The 12726-nt window shown below is 39.0% G+C and overlaps 1 protein-coding gene across 7 annotated transcripts in view; it reads right to left on the bottom strand.

The window, feature by feature from the left end:
* The window catches only part of sorbs3 (sorbin and SH3 domain containing 3), a 256291-nt gene that overhangs the window by 20473 nt on the left and 223092 nt on the right, over nucleotides 1-12726 (bottom strand). For all 7 annotated transcript variants that reach the window (XM_051919164.1, XM_028806172.2, XM_028806163.2 and 4 more), the window contains 5 exons: nucleotides 10669-10715; nucleotides 9749-9863; nucleotides 8607-8732; nucleotides 7110-7796; nucleotides 1002-1114 (listed from right to left, as the gene is read on the bottom strand). In XM_051919164.1, the coding sequence (XP_051775124.1) occupies nucleotides 1002-1114; nucleotides 7110-7796; nucleotides 8607-8732; nucleotides 9749-9863; nucleotides 10669-10715 (1088 nt within the window). The remainder of the gene's footprint in view (nucleotides 1-1001; nucleotides 1115-7109; nucleotides 7797-8606; nucleotides 8733-9748; nucleotides 9864-10668; nucleotides 10716-12726) is intronic.

Genomic DNA, 12726 nt, shown 5'->3' with positions numbered 1-12726 from the left:
TAAATAAGAAACAAAATGTATTTTACAATCAGTGCATTTTGGAAACTGTTATCTCATTACTGCATGCTTGAGATTTCCATCTTCTGTAATTCAGCCAGATCAGTTACTGAATAAAATAAAAAAAGTACAGGCCACCTGTGTCACATCCAATTGCTATTCTGGCATTAAAAAATGATTACCTGTTTATCGGTATTACACATCACCAGGTGCATAAAGTTTCACTCATTGTCTTTTAAGTGCATATGAATTTCATCTCAGATTAAACTATGACAACAGGAAACTAAACACAGTTATCAGATGCAATTGCACACATTGCCAGTACAGATTACACTAAGTAAATCATAAGAACAGAGAAAAGTGTTGGATATTGGTGCTAGAGTACTGCTTTCAAATCCGAGCTTAGTCTGTGAGGCATTTGCACTGTTTCCCTGTGTCTGAGGTAACTTCTTCAAGGAAACCCACATACCCTATAAACCTATCAATCTATATAGTGCTAATAAGTGCAGATAAGGTTGGTTGCTGACACTAGATTAGCATTGTATGAGTGAGAATATGGGGTGTATGCACCCTGTGGTGGACTGGCACCCCATTTAAGGCTGATTCCAGCTTTATGCCCAACCATGTACTGATTAAAGGAATTAAACAAATGAGTTACATGAGTGAGTGAATATGTGTGTCTGTGTGTGTGTGTGCTTTGGGACTTGTGCCTTGTCAGGGATTATTTCAAAGGAATTAAACAAATGAGTTAAATGAGTGAGTGAATATGTGTGTCTGTGTGTGTGTGCTTTGGGACTTGTGTCTTGTCAGGGATTATTTCCTGTCTTATGCCCTTTTCTGTCAAATAGGATCCATCACCCCTTCAAACTTGTTTTGTAATAAGCAGGTGAAGAAAACAAATGAAAACATTGAACCATTTGGCAGTACAAGCTATCTACTGTGCATGGCTGTAGAATGAACACAGTTGTTATGGGTGAGCAATCATAAAGGGGTATTATACTCACGGTTGTCGCTGAAGCTTCACTGAGTTATTTTTAGCTGGAATCTGTGTGGAAGGTACAGACTTGAGAGCATCCATTGAAATAAATGACCCATTGCCTTGTAAATAGCTTGGACTCTAAAGGAAGAGAAAATACATTGATACTGAATACAGCTTGCTATTATATCATTTCAACAGTAGAATCATCCTGCTATGCAACAGAAGGCAAATGCTTATTTACAGTACTCAACATAAATGAGTACAACCCAACAGATTTTTCAGTGAATCATTTGTCTCCCTTTTAAATGAATACTTTCTATGGGATCCAATGCCATGAAACAGCCCAGCATATCTTGTTTATTGGTTTGAATAAAATGTATTATTTTCTTATTTCCTAATGATGCTGTCGACCAAGCTTTTATGTTGTTAATAAAATGTTTAACATACCTCAGTTTTGTCTAAATTCTGCTAGTTGTTCTGGTTATCACTGAGAAATGAATGAAAATCCTAATTTTCAAGGGGGTGTATTCATGCTGAGTACAACAGCTTTTCAACACAGACTCTCCATCTGTCTGTGATCCTCTTGTGGCAATAACTTTAAATCGGAGCTAAGGATAAATGTTTAACATTGGTGACAGACTCACTGCCCCAGAGCTTTATGGTAATTAAATACTGACTTGAAAAGTACATGAATTACAATTGATAACTGGGCAGTGTAGCCTAGAAACATTATGAAGGTAATAAGGGGAATACAGGATATAGTGTTGATTTAGGACTCAGACTAAGATGGTATTTCAAAAATAATACTTATTATTTACTTCAATTTATTTCAATTTTTGAGCATAAATGAATGAAAGATCTTTGGAAGTGATGAAGATTTTACTGTATATTTTGAAAGGGATGGCTTTTTAACCTCAATAAGTTAACCATATTATAATTTCAGATGTTACTATTAATACTAAAGAGATGATGCATATTCCATATTCCATTATTCAGAAGACAGCTAATCAGTCAGGATCGACCATATATCCATCCTTTGATTTTCATACAGGTTTTCCATTAAAGGTACACAGGAATGTGAAACATGTTTCAGAAGTGTTGTACAAGATCCTCTTCAAGTTCAGGGTACACTCAAATGGAGAATGTTAAAAGTCTATCCAGATAGCCACTTGGTCTTAACCAATACTGGTCTTTGGTATTCTAAGCCAGAAGTTCTACCCAGTGCATTAACATGTCAGATGGGGTTAAATATGGTATCTATTTCACATATCCAGGATGAACTCACTCATGCACTTAAACACACTTGTACAGTCAGAGCCATCACATAATTTAACTCTTTGGAATGAAAACCAATGAGGAAAGGGTGAACATGCAAGTTTAATACAGAAGGTACAGTAACTCAACAAATATGCTGATGCAGGATCATATAGCTCTCCTTGAATTTGTTAACATTCATAATTCTTTTCAACTCATTTAAAAAAAGGAATTTTATAGTTAAATTATAAAACAGTCAAAACAACAGAATGCATACCATTGCATTACAATTGTATTTGTTGCAGCATTCTTTCCACACATACTGACAAAATATAGAGATCTGAGAAGTAATTTTTCAGTGAAAATGAAAGACTATTTTAAAAATGACATTGCTTTATACAGCAGATAGATAGATAGATAGATAGATAGATAGATAGATAGATAGATAGATAGATAGATAGATAGATAGATAGATACAGTGGTGTGAAAAACTATTTGCCCCCTTCCTGATTTCTTATTCTTTTGCATGTTTGTCACACAAAATGTTTCTGATCATCAAACACATTTAACCATTAGTCAAATATAACACAAGTAAACACAAAATGCAGTTTTTAAATGATGGTTTTTATTATTTAGGGAGAAAAAAAATCCAAACCTACATGGCCCTGTGTGAAAAAGTAATTGCCCCCTTGTTAAAAAATAACCTAACTGTGGTGTATCACACCTGAGTTCAATTTCCATAGCCACCCCCAGGCCTGATTACTGCCACACCTGTTTCAATCAAGAAATCACTTAAATAGGAGCTGCCTGACACAGAGAAGTAGACCAAAAGCACCTCAAAAGCTAGACATCATGCCAAGATCCAAAGAAATTCAGGAACAAATGAGAACAGAAGTAATTGAGATCTATCAGTCTGGTAAAGGTTATAAAGCCATTTCTAAAGCTTTGGGACTCCAGCGAACCACAGTGAGAGCCATTATCCACAAATGGCAAAAACATGGAACAGTGGTGAACCTTCCCAGGAGTGGCCGGCCGACCAAAATTACCCCAAGAGCGCAGAGACGACTCATCCGAGAGGTCACAAAAGACCCCAGGACAACGTCTAAAGAACTGCAGGCCTCACTTGCCTCAATTAAGGTCAGTGTTCACGACTCCACCATAAGAAAGAGACTGGGCAAAAACGGCCTGCATGGCAGATTTCCAAGACGCAAACCACTGTTAAGCAAAAAGAACATTAGGGCTCATCTCAATTTTGCTAAGAAACATCTCAATGATTGCCAAGACTTTTGGGAAAATACCTTGTGGACTGATGAGTCAAAAGTTGAACTTTTTGGAAGGCAAATGTCCTGTTACATCTGGCGTAAAAGGAACACAGCATTTCAGAAAAAGAACATCATACAAACAGTAAAATATGGTGGTGGTAGTGTGATGGTCTGGGGTTGTTTTGCTGCTTCAGGACCTGGAAGGCTTGCTGTGATAGATAGAACCATGAATTCTACTGTCTACCAAAAAATCCTGAAGGAGAATGTCCGGCCATCTGTTCGTCAACTCAAGCTGAAGCGATCTTGGGTGCTGCAACAGGACAATGACCCAAAACACACCAGCAAATCCACCTCTGAATGGCTGAAGAAAAACAAAATGAAGACTTTGGAGTGGCCTAGTCAAAGTCCTGACCTGAATCCAATTGAGATGCTATGGCATGACCTTAAAAAGGCGGTTCATGCTAGAAAACCCTCAAATAAAGCTGAATTACAACAATTTTGCAAAGATGAGTGGGCCAAAATTCCTCCAGAGCGCTGTAAAAGACTCATTGCAAGTTATCGCAAACGCTTGATTGCAGTTATTGCTGCTAAGGGTGGCCCAACCAGTTACTAGGTTCAGGGGGCAATTACTTTTTCACACAGGGCCATGTAGGTTTGGATTTTTTTTTCTCCCTAAATAATAAAAACCACCATTTACAAACTGCATTTTGTGTTTACTTGTGTTATATTTGACTAATGGTTAAATGTGTTTGATGATCAGAAACATTTTGTGTGACAAACATGCAAAAGAATAAGAAATCAGGAAGGGGGCAAATAGTTTTTCACACCACTGTAGATAGATAGATAGATAGATAGATAGATAGATAGATAGATAGATAGATAGATAGATAGATAGATAGATAGATAGATAGATAGATAGATAGATAGAGTACCATAACAAATGGATTGCCGTCCTGGCTGGCATGCCATAATGAAAGAGAATGGATGGACAGGCATTTTGACTAGGTTAGATGTTGGTACATTTCTCAGTTGGGATAGCATAGTGGAAGGATAGGGAATGTTTACTTTCCTGGATTATATATTTCCCTAATACACTGGGCATCACTATTCCCCTCTCAGAGCTCCCATTTGTATACCTGCAGGGCATGGTGGAAGTTGTAGTCTGAATGGTCAGCCCTGTTGGGATACTAGGGTGCCACCATGGGGAGCTGCAGTGGAGCAAAGTCCCTACTTTGAGTGGCTTCCGCTTCACCTGGAAGTGCTTCCAACATGCAGTGTTGTGGCACAGGAAATACTCATGGGTCCAACTCAAAAGAAACCACCTCATCTTCATCAGTGAGTCAGAGTGAGGAGGCAGAAGGCAACACTGACATGTAGGGGTGGAAGAAGAAGAGAAGGACTGTTTATTATTTGTAATTGTTGCTTTTTGACTTTGTACACCAAAAAAAGGTATTATAATTAATAAAAGGTCTTTTATTTGAACTTGGAACTGTGTCAAGTCCAATTGTGTGTGGGTTTTGGGTGTAAGTAGCACCCCCTTTTGGTCACAACAGATAGATAGATAGATAGATAGATAGATAGATAGATAGATAGATAGATAGATAGATAGATAGATAGATAGATAGATAGATAGATAGATAGATAGATAGATAAAATATCCATTATAACTCATCATAAGTTATCTTGTCTCACAGGGTTGGAAAACAACAGCATTGGTTACAAACATAACTTCGAGAATCTGCATTTGATTCTCTGTATGGTCATTATCTACGTGCAGTCTACATATTCTCAAAATGACTGCATGACTTTCCTCCAAGTCCTCAAACTTCTTCTCAAATTCTGTAGATAGGAGGAAGAAGGAAAAAGGAGGAACATTCTTTCACATTAACTTCATCACTGACTAAACTGTTCCAAGATAAATAAGTATAAAGGCATTCTCCAATGGACTAGTGCTATGTCCATAGTTAGAACCCACCTTTGTCTGCTTATGATCCATTAAGAGAGAAAGAAGGTTCAATGACAGCTGGCTACATTTCATGGACAGTGGTAATTTTGCAGGACAAGTTTAACTTTCAAAGTAAACTTGGTAGGATGCTAACAATCATTCATGTATTTTTTTTATCATACATTCATTAATACTTCATTTATGTATGTGTGATTTGGTCCACAACTACTTCCATCCAAATTAGCTTCTTCCCACTTAAGGTTAAGCAAAACTAGAGCATTACCTAGCAACAATAAACACAAAAGGTAGCACATCCTCCCAGGGCAGGCAACACTTCATGCACACACAGTCACTCCAACCAGACTAGTCTGAAATTGTCAGACAAATTGACAGCATCGACTGTTTGAATAGAACATGCAGCTTTTGTGCAGAAGGCCTGGAATCAATTTCTGTACAAATGACTATGCAGCAGAACTACTGCTCCATCTGAGTACTTTGATTTACTTCTTTCACAATATTGTATGTATTATAACATAAAAGTCAGATTTAATTTGAACAGTAGATAAATAGAGAAACAGCTCTCTGGTTCCTTGTAATTTTGTTCACCCAACACACACAATTCCAAAACTGCTTCCCTTGCTCTTGAAGACCTTAACTCACTCTTTCCTGTTTATCTCTACACCAAATATCTCTTCATGATCTCGAGTGTATCTCCAATTATTTTCTTGAAACAAATAAGACAAAAACAGAACTGCTTTCTCCATTTGTATTGTTACTATCAATCTACACCCTCCCGCTGGTGGGGAAAACAGTGGGGAGAAAATTAAGAATTAATAAGATAAGTCTCTTCACGTTAGGTTTGACAACCTCACTCTTCAGGAAAAAATCAGAAGCCTGGAGGCCAATAGAAGCAAAGATTTCAATTCTATGTCTGAAGGAACATGGAGGACAGCATCTTCTGCTATCCCCCAGCTCCCACATCCAAACTCAGATTTGTTGTCAGATCTAAAAGAGGCAGAATCTAAAAATGAAACAGTTTAAACCCTAAGCTATAATTTCGTCAAATTCTAAAAACATTCAGGACTGCTGTTTTAAATTTATATCTCTATTGTCCTCTCCTCTGGTTTGCTGAGTGTCCTCTAGTGGTTATACAATGCTGTATGAGGCGCGAACAAGACTTTTCAATACCTAAAAGTGCTACAACACCACTATCTTTTGATCAGCATGCTTTCATCACACCTATTGATTAATCCACAGTCAACAATAATGTCCAGAGAAGCCCTCATTTTTGCTGATTTAATATCACCTTTACATTATCAGGATTTATCTTGCTAATATTACCATGGTGTTAAAACCTTATTTAGGGAGTAATTCTAAGACGTTTGAATGATCCCTAAAACCTTCTTGTGGTATTCATGCCATTTATACCTAAGAAACTTATTGAAAAACATTCTATCTAATATGTTCAAAGAGCCAAACTATGCTAGAGATTGACGATTAATGGCCTTCTGTGAGACTCCAGAATGAACCCATTCCAATGAAAATGCATTTTAAGTATACTGCAATTGAACTCCTATGCTCATTTAAGAAGTCTGAGAGTTTTTTCTTACATTATGGCATCAATATAATTCAATTTTAATATTGTTTTCATATCTCACTATTGGTCACCCACCTGGGTTGGAACTGTAGGTTGTTGAGAAGCAAGTGATGAAGGAGATATTGACCCCTGTTGTGATTTTACATTTTCTGGCAACGTAGTTTTGACCTGGGGGATTGTAGTCTCTTGCTTGGATAAAAATTGTTGTCCTGATATTGGTGGGCCTGTCCTCTGGTTGGAAGAAGAGTTGTGATTGGTTACCTGTGCTGTAGGCCTGGGTTGGCTACCAGTCAAAGCAGTCGATGTTTGAGGCAATGTTGATTGTATTGAAATTGAGTGCAAAGAAGATCTGGGTGGACCAGAGGCAAGGTGATTTACTTGTTGGTCAGGAGGAGGAGGAAACTTTGACGTAGGTGATTTGAGAAAACCGGGACTGGAGCAAGACTGAGGGAGATGATTAGTCAAAGGTATGGAGGTTGGGGACTCTGAAATATTCCAAGAGGCGGGAGGGCTAGGAAGAGATGGAGAGCGAAGGGTTGGGGATTGTAGGGGGATAGATGGGGTGAGTTGATGAGGACTGAGCGAGGTAGAGACTGGCTGGATAGCCGTAGGTGACAAAGGGTAGTCATCACAGCTTTTGGTAACTGGCATCTTAACAATCTTTACATAGCTAGCAGGAAAGATGCCCTGTCTTGAAGTGCCAGAAATCTTCCCATCTAGCCAGTTGTCATCAACACGGCGAATCAGACAAATTTGTTCCCCCTAGGAAATAAAAATGAAAGTAATTATAAAAATGACAACATTTTTCTAAGTCAGCACCGGAATGAAGGATGAACAATTCTTTCAGTTCAAATTTTCTTGTAGAAGTAAACAGCAAATTCTATTAGGTGACAGATAACCAGCATCATAAACCTAATTAAGAAGTTGGAGCATTACATACTAAATACAGTATGTACTTTCGTTTTACATAAGGTCTAATGTAGACATTTTCAGAGCCAGTAGGAAGATCAGGATTAGGTGTCAACTAAACAAAAGTGAAATCCTCTGTGATCTGACAAGATAATTCTGTAGGAAGTTCAGGAAAAAACCCAAGTCCCTGAGATATGACTGGGTAACATTTCAAAGAGACTGTGAGGTTTAAGAGGATCAGGCGGCAAGGCTCTTTTAAGATCAGGTACTGAGAACTGGTTGGATGAGAAACTGCAGATATAGTATATAGCTGTAGGCCTTGGCATCTGCCAAAAGAGGATTACAGTGATGTTTTGTAAGCTGACAAAGAACCATCACTACAAATAGATTTGGTAAAATTATGGGGAATTTAACACCCAATTCAAATTGGGCAAAGTGTCAAAGCTAAAAAGTCTGACAGATCTGGCACTAATTAATTTCCAGTTTTACACCGTGAAGCAACTAACCTTCTGGAAAAACAACACCCCAAAATGAACACGAGGTACTGTGAACTACTAATATCTGATGTTGGAATTATATAATTCACTGTCTTTGAAATTTAGCACAGACCATCTCCAATGCAGAGTTAAAGGTACAGTAAACCGAACAAGTAAAAAACCTGACCTTGCGAAAAGACATCTCCACTGGCAGATCTCCCTTGAAGTTAAAGAGAGCAATCGCCTCTCCATACTCCAGCACTTGCAGGGTGGGTAGTTTGATAGGCGTTGGCTTCTCAGAAGCAGGAATTATCTACAAAAGCAAAGGAGGCAGATTTATTTATTTATTTTTTTTTGCACTGTAATGCCATGATCTAACACAGGAGGGCACTCCTTCCTCAATTATCACTTTACAGTATTGGATTTCTCAAGAAGATGAAAAGGAGTAGGGATCACTTCCTTTTCACATTCCTTTTCCCTGTAGTGGCACATCTTATGTTCAAATCCCTAATGCTTACCTACAAAATGGTCAACCGGTCAGCTTCTATACATATGAGGATGCTTGTGAGGTCTGCTGATGAATGATGTCTGGTGATGCTGCTGATGATGATGATGGTACTCTGTGGAGTACCAAATCTCAATCCAGACTCTGTTCATGTATTAGCAGTTGGAATGAGCTGCTTGCCTCCATCTGAAATTCTGACTACCTCAATGTGTTTAAGAAATGCTGGAAGACTCTCCTGTTTGGTGAATTTCTTTCTAAACTGGTTAGCTTTTTGTGACAAAGGAATTGGAATTAGCTTGCATTTTGTTTCTGAGTTCTTCACTAGTGAGGATCAATGTTGTACTCTTGTTCTGTAACACTTGTTTCCATGCAGTCCCCCAGACTGATGTTCACTTGATTATTTTGAACTTTTTTTTTTGTAAGTCCCTTTGGATAAAAGCCTCTGCTAAGCAAATAAGCCTTGGTCTGGATTAAGCAGGTTAGGAAATGACATGATATGACCTGCTTTCATACAAACCCAGCAGCAAAACACTGCATTAGATACATTGTGATCTTTAAAGTTTATCATAAATTTATTTTTTTTTCCAAATTGAATTTAGTAGAATTACATTTTTAGTTCCTTGGATGTCAAAAGCGTACACAGTACACCATATCACCATGACAAATCAAGAATCTGCTACTCAACAGATCAAATTAAATTCTACAGTCAGAGGTGAAAAAGGTAGACAATGACCGTTTCTATATTCAACTGTTGTTGAAACTCTATTTAATACAAAGTTGCCATATAAATAAAATGTATTATTATTATTATCATGTCTACGAACCTCAACATAACTCTCTGGGAAGATTCCCACCATCCCATGATGCTCCCCTTCCAGCCAATTAGCATCCACCTGCCTGTGGATATACACCACATCTCCCTTTCGGAGAGTCAGCTCCCTGTAAGAAAAAATAAGAAAAGTTTATGGTGCTCAGGTTAAGAAAACTATGGCTGCAGACTTGGTCCATGATTACACAACTGTGTGTATATGGAAAAACCATGGAAAGGCAAAGAGAAAGGCCTGGTCATAGACAGTCATATCCATATTGTACACTCCACATGAACCTGTTTCTCAGCCTAATTCCAATAGTAATTACCCATCTGCCTCCAGTCTGTCCTCTCATTATAAACATAACCTAACAGCTAGTGGATCTTTCTCCCCTCAGCTGTACTCCCCTACTTTGTACCCCTTTATTGTGAACCTGCCCCTTCAGCATAATTATGGTTATAAAAAATCCTTTGTGCTCTTCTGCTCCGTCTTCCCACTCAGCAACATTCTAGCAGTTAATGATTCTCTGTTCTAATACTGAATGGAGCAGAGGCAGAGACCGTGAGGTAATCTGAAAAAGCGAAAAAGCGTTTTAAAGGTAATTAGCCACTCATTCCACCAGTGCTCATCAGCTGCTGTTAGCCTAGTTTTTCTAAAACAAGTTAACATTTAAAGCATGCCAAAGTGTCACATGGCACTGCAGGGCTGTGTATCTAGACCTAAATATATATACAGTACAATTATTTGTGTGTTGTAGCTGGCACTAACCTTACCTATATTTCTTTGATAAGGTTAAGTATTTCTTAAAGGGTCCCCAATTAGTGTTCATTTGCACAGAGTAATTATGGCTTTAACTTTTTTTTTTTTTACAGCACATACCCTTTGGTTTCATACACTTATTAAATGCCACTACCAGTTTAGCGGTGTGTACTTACTTTGGTGATTGGGCAAGAAAATCAAATTTGGCTCGGGCTGCTTTCATCTGTAGACACACATGAGAAGAGACAGAGCATTAGCATCTTACTCTTCTTACCCTTCAAATCTGTGTCACATTAGCCCTGTGAGAATTACATTTGGTTTAAAAACTCATTTTCAGTGTATGGAAACAAGAAATTAGTGAGAAGAATTAGAATTAGTAGCTCCAAAACATGTGATGACTTACGTCAGTGGTGTCAAACTCAGGACCTGTGGGGCCAATCTCACCCTTGGTACTTTTTAAAACAGCCTGTTTTGTCAATTTTCAGAACATGATACATACAGCCTATGATGACCTTTAGTTTCCTCAAGGATCCCCAGAGCGGTTCCCGGATGCTACATGAGGCGGGCGTTTCCTTGCTTATGTGCACAGGTGAGGAATCGTCCACATCCGTAATTGAAGCCGGGAGCTGCTAATTGCCACACCTGAGCCACGTCCCCGTAATGTATAGGAGAAGCGCGTGGCAGAAGGGAGGAAAGAAGAAGTTAAAGGACTGAGACAAAAAAAGTGAACGGAGGTTAAGAGAGAGAAATGTTGGAAGTGAAGGAACTGGTGCGCGAGTGAGCGAATGTATGCCTGCTGTCGAGAGCAAAAGGCAGCTGAGCAGCGAGCCCTAGTAGGGTGTTCGGCTGGCATCTGGGGCAGTCAGTAGTGGTCGCTCCTGCTGAGCATTTATTGAGGAGCAGGAGTGACCAGAAGGAGAATGACTCACCGTTTTATGGCTGCGGGAGTCTGGGACTTGGGAAGTGAAAGCCCCAGCGTGAGCGCCCTGGTCGCTGGGGAAGCCCAAGTCACGGACTGGTGGAGCCTACCAGAGCCAGGGATTGGAAAGGCGAACAGACCAGCAGAAGGCAGAGAAGGTCAGCTGCAGGTAGGGTGACTCCCCCGGGGCATTGCCTGGATGGGAGAAGCAGGGGAGTTGCCAGTAGAAAGAAGGCACCGGGCTTTGTTTTTTAAAAGGACCGCTTTCAGCCATTGTTTTAACCCCGTTTTTAACTGGATTTATTGGATTTTAACCTCCACATTTTTCACTTGTTTTTAACTGATTATTTATTTATTGAACTTTATGCACTGCACTTATTTTTGGCTTTGTTTTAAATAAAACCACTTTGCACATTTTGTACCATCCCCTCCCCTTGCTTCGTTGTTGTTGTCTTCATTGTCCAGCTCATCCATTACATTACCAATGGTTTCGGGTGCAGGAGGTCCCAAACTGGAGACGGGAGCCTGGAGCAGAACCCGCATCGTCACACTCTTTTGCTGCATACTTGACTGATGTCATTGCTCTAAACAGCTTTTTTCTCTTTTTTGCTAACTTGATTGCAGTATGTGGACTAGAAGATGCCTTTGCATTTCAACTCATGTCAAATGTAGAAGCTATCAGTTTGTGATCAACGTTGAATGTGGTCTGTGTGCTCCATCACTAGTGTGTTTATATCCATTTTTTTAATATGGTCAAGTGCCATCTGATTGTGATGCACATTTGCTTTAACTACAAATTTTTGCTTGTGTCCAAACTCTCACTTGAAAGCCTCACTAAAACACTGCATAAGTAACAGCCAGGATATGCTACACGGTGTGCGTGTTTGCCCACTTTCATACACTAATGGTGACCCTTAGGGATTAGAAGTGCTAGCCATTTACAGAAAAAAAATGACTTAGGTAGGTTTTGTTCTACGCCTTGTTTCAAGGTCGCTACTTGCAAGTTGTAATACACATACAAGATTATTTCGCAATTTTGAATATTGCACACCAAGGTGATGCATGCACGTTTGAGTGGGAATGTAGAATAATGAGCACAGGCGGGTGTGAAGTTTCCTTTGACTATGGTACCTGCAAGAATGGCAGCAGTGCAGTTTTTGGTTTTGTTTGTATAAGTTTATAGTTTTAAGTTAGACTAGCTGATTTAAACATTTCTTTTTGATTAGCGTTGTGTCTTGTTTTAGGTGGCGTTAACCCCCTTCCTGAAACATTCATTTGTGTCTCCATAGTGGGAAGACTTTGAGAGTTGGAAAGC

Source organism: Erpetoichthys calabaricus, chromosome 1 (assembly GCF_900747795.2).
Source record: "Erpetoichthys calabaricus chromosome 1, fErpCal1.3, whole genome shotgun sequence".
Lineage (NCBI taxonomy): Eukaryota > Metazoa > Chordata > Cladistia > Polypteriformes > Polypteridae > Erpetoichthys > Erpetoichthys calabaricus.
The sequence above is the reverse complement of the archived record's forward strand: the minus strand, read 5'-3'. Positions and strand labels throughout refer to the sequence as shown.